At 45.8% G+C, this 4463-nt stretch overlaps 1 protein-coding gene across 1 annotated transcript in view; it reads left to right on the top strand.

Annotated features, from left to right (window-relative positions):
- The window catches only part of LOC109925029 (nuclear VCP like), a 19168-nt gene extending 14718 nt beyond the window's left edge, over positions 1-4450 (top strand). The window contains exons 7-8 of the mRNA XM_048596618.1: positions 1527-1745; positions 4109-4450. Of these exons, the coding sequence (XP_048452575.1) occupies positions 1527-1745; positions 4109-4228 (339 nt within the window). The 3' untranslated portion in view covers positions 4229-4450. The remainder of the gene's footprint in view (positions 1-1526; positions 1746-4108) is intronic.
- The last annotated feature ends 13 nt before the right edge of the window (positions 4451-4463 follow it).

Here is a 4463-nt window from a genome sequence, read left to right as displayed (position 1 = left end):
GATGTTGCCTGGTATGGAGGGAAGGTCTTATGAGGAAAGGCTGAGGGACTTGAGGCTGTTTTCGTTAGAGAGAAGAAGATTGAGAGGTGACTCAATAGAGACATACAAGATGATCAGAGGATTAGATAGGGTGGACAGTGAGAGCCTTTTTCCTCGGATGGTGGTGGCTAGCACGAGGGGACATGGCTTTAAATTGAGGGGTGATAGATATAGGACAGATGTCAGAGGTAGGTTCTTTACTCAGAGAGTAGTAAGGGCGTGGAATGCCCTGCCTGCAAAAATAGTAGACTCGCCCACTTTAAGGGCATTTAAATGGTCATTGGATAAACATATGGATGATAATGGAATAGTTTAGGTTAGATGGGCTTCAGATTGGTTTCACAGGTCGGCACAACATCGAGGGCCGACGGGCCTGTACTGCGCTGTAATGTTCTATGTTCTATGTTCTAGGCAGGGAGCTTTCAAATCTTCATGTTGTACTATCAACAGCCAAACTCCTCCTGTCAGAAATCCCCAGTTCACAACAGTTCAAAAAAAAGTCTGGCCCCTCCCTCTGTTGACTTGTTCTCTTCTAGACCTGCTGGCACCAATTCCAGGAACCAGCCCCATTGTGCAAACATCTGCTATTTGGTTAAACATTTGGCCTCTCCAGAATTGAAGCGTCTTAAGGTTCTTTGATCAAGAACCAACCTGCAATTAACTTGCAAGCCTGGGTTTGTAAACAAATAACAGCTTGTTTGTTTTTTTTAACATATGCTGCTGCTCACAGTCCAAAGGTCACTTTCAACTCCCAGATCTCAGTTCACAGCTCCAAACCAAAAATGACGAGACAAATTAAAATAATGAAAAATCAGTGAGCGTTCAAAGGGTAAGGAAATGGTGCTGGGGAAATTAACCAATTTAAAGACTGGCATATCACTAGGGCCTGATCATCTACACCCCAAAGTAGTAAAGGAATTGGCCTGGAAGTATGGGATGAATGGGTGGTTATGTTCCAAACTTCTACAGACTGTGGAGCAATTCCTACAGAGTGGATGCTGGCAAATGTAAGCCCACTATTTAAAAAAGCAGGGAGAGGGAAAAACCAAGAATTGCAAACCAGTCTAACATTATTAGTTGGGCAAAATGCTGAGATCTGTTATAACAGCCATGATAACAGAACACTTGGAAAGCATTAATGGGATTAGACAAAGCCAGAGATGAATAGCTTCCTAAATAAAAACCAAAAGAACTGCGGATGCTGTAAATGAGGAACAAAAACAAAGTTGCTGGAAAAGCTCAGCAGGTCTGGCAGCATCTGTGAAGGAGAAAACAGAGTTAACGTTTCGGGTCCGGTGATCCTTCCTCAGAACTCAGACCCGAAACGTTAACTCTGTTTTCTCCTTCGTGAATAGCTTCCTGCTGTGTGAGTCAACATTTGAACAGGCAGTGGCCCACAATGGTTGCCTCTATCTGTAAGTCTCATTTCCTCTCCGTGGTTCTCACTAGCAACTACACAGTGATTTTGTTGCCTCCATCTCTTTCAGGATGAGTTTGAGAGGTTGCGTACATTGCTGAAGGATCCATCGCCTGTCTCTGATGAGGAGCTGCAGAAGCTCCATATGGAGATGGCAGATTTCACTGATTCGGTGTCGGCAGTACAACCCTCAGCGAAGCGGGAAGGATTTGCCACTGTGCCCGATGTGACGTGGGCTGATATTGGAGCTCTACAAGAAATCCGTGAGGAGCTGTCCATGGCTATTCTGGTACGCAGACCCAGCCTGAAGCTGGCTAGAACGTTGACATTGGTTTTGGTTGCAATGTTACATTCTGTTTTATCCTTCACTATACGTAGTGCTGTTTGTAGCCAGCAGCTCACCGGATACATTCCATACACTGGAGATCACCTGTCCTAACCATTCCCCATAAACATACAGACTCAGGAGATTACGCATCTCAAGCACAGATAAATTTGGAGTCTGTAACAATAAGGTTAGCGTATGTTGACTGTTTCTCAAAACCCCACAGATGTGTGTTCTGCTGATGTTGTTCAGCTTTCTCTGTCTCTTTTGCATTCCTTATATCCTGATGTTTAAAAAACAGAAAGAATTGCAATGCTGGAAATCAGAAACAAGAACAGAAATTGCTGGAAAAGCTCAACAGGTTTGGCAGCATCTGTGGAAAGAAATCAGAGTTAATGTTTTGGGTCCAGTGACCCTTCTTCAGTTCTGAAACATTAACTCTGATTTCTCTCCAAAGATGCTGCCAGACCTGCTGAGATTTTCCAGCAATTTCTGTTTTTGATCCCAATGTGTCAGACCTCTGTTTTCCCACTCTCAGTGTTTAGTGAATTTTGAGGATTTGCTTGTGAACCTTTATCCTCTGATTATATATGTAAAATTACACACAGTCAAGGAGGTGATGGCCAGTGGTATTATCGCTGGACTGTTAATCTAGAGACCCAGATAATGTTCTGGGGAAAACAAGGTGCAGGGCTGGATGAACACAGCAGGCCAAGCAGCATCATAGGAGCAGAGAGGCTGACGTTTCGGGCCTAGACCCTTCATCAGAAGGATGCCTAACCTGAAGAAGTTACCCTCCTCCCTCCGGACAAACCTCAAGGGATCTCTCTCCCACTGCAACTCTCTCGTAATCTCTTCAGCCCTGAAATTGCTCGACCACGTCCTGAAGCAAACCAGGTACTACAGCCACATCACCTTCCTTAGCACCTGCCTACGGAACCAGATCATCCCCAATGAACTACAATCCACATTCAAGCCTTCCCAATTTGGCCCCAACCGTGATAATATCTACACTCATGATATTGAGATCCTTCAGAAGCGTTTCTCCCTGCGACTCCTGAAACACACACTTGCAGCAATGCGCCGGCATCTCCAGGCACTACAATCAAGCCTACCCCAGCTCAGAGCCTCCCTCTCCCAGACCTGCAAAGGACCTCTCCTGTTTTTTATTCTTCGTAGGATCCACAATCTGAACTCCCAATTCTACTCAGCTTTATTGGACACTAAAAACTGTAAGTACAGTAAACTTACTGGTGCCTACCACCCAAAACGGGCTTCCTCCACCCCCCCAAATCCCCAGCCGTACCCAGGACCTTCCCCACAATGGGTCCGCTGCCATTGGCCATGAGGCCACTATTGGAGAACCCACAGATGACGCTTTTCTGATGAAGGGTCTAGGCCCGAAACGTCAGCCTCTCTGCTCCTATGATGCTGCTTGGCCTGCTGTGTTCATCCAGCCCTGCACCTTGTTGTCTCGGATTCTCCAGCATCTGCAGTTCCTACTATCTCTAATGTTCTGGGGACCTGGGTTCAAATCCTGCCATGGCAGATGGTGGAATTTGAATTCAGTAAATATCTGGAATTGAGAGTCTAATGATAACTGTGAATCCATTGTTGATTGTTGGAAAAACCCATCTGTTCACTAATGTCCTTCAGGGAAGGAAACTGCCATCCTTACCTGGTCTGGCCTACATGTGACTGTAGATCCACAGCAATGTGGTTGACTCTTAACTGCCCTCTGGTCAATTAGGGATGGGCAATAAATGCTGCCTCGCCAGTGACACCCTCATCCTGTTAATGAATAAAAAACACAGCTCCAAAATAGGCATGCGACTCTGGAGCTGGTGTGTGGTTCCATTTTGCTGAAGTGTTGATAATCTCACTAAAGTTGTAATCTTGTACGCCTGGTAATGTTCTGGGTCATGGGTTCAAATCCTACTGTAACTGCTGATGAAATTTGAATTCATTTGGAATTAAAAACCTACTCTAATGGTGACACTGTAACCGCTGCCAGTTGGCTCAAAGCCCATCTGGGTTACAGATGTCATTTAAGGAAGGAATTCTGCTATCTTTACCCAGTGTGACCTGCAGGTAACTCGAGCCCCACAGCCGTGCAGTTGACTCGTAATTGCCCTGTGGACCATCAGTGCCATCGTAGCCAGTGATGACCACATCCCACAAACAAAATGAAAAGATGGCACTGATCTTTGTGTTCCTCCAACTCTGTCTTTTCCTTTGTGGGTTATGTGATCAGGGCCTGGCACTGCCTGGGGACCATATGGGTGTCTCTCGTTGCTAATCCTCTCTCGTTTCCTCTGTCTCTTTAGGCTCCGATCCGACACCCAGAACATTTCCAGCTTCTTGGACTGTCCAGCCCAGCTGGTGTGCTATTGGCTGGACCTCCAGGCTGCGGGAAAACGCTCTTGGCCAAGGTAAGTGTCCTGTAAGCAACCCCCCAACACCACCACCTCCCAGTCAACCCTGTTCCCTGCCAAGTGCAGTGACGCATTCAGGAGTATTGGTCAGGAGTTCACATTCTTTCAATGAATATTGTGAAATAAGTTTAAATCAATCTGTTCATGTGGAGGCAAACATTCTGGAAACTGCTGGAATATTAGGAAAACCAAGAACGTAGTCCCAAATCCTTTTTGTCTGCCACTCTCATACTTGTGACCCTTGTTC

The sequence above is a fragment of the Rhincodon typus genome, chromosome 5 (genome assembly GCF_021869965.1).
Source record: "Rhincodon typus isolate 14 chromosome 5, sRhiTyp1.1, whole genome shotgun sequence".
Classification (NCBI taxonomy): domain Eukaryota; kingdom Metazoa; phylum Chordata; class Chondrichthyes; order Orectolobiformes; family Rhincodontidae; genus Rhincodon; species Rhincodon typus.
This window is presented reverse-complemented; position numbering and strand designations above follow the sequence as displayed.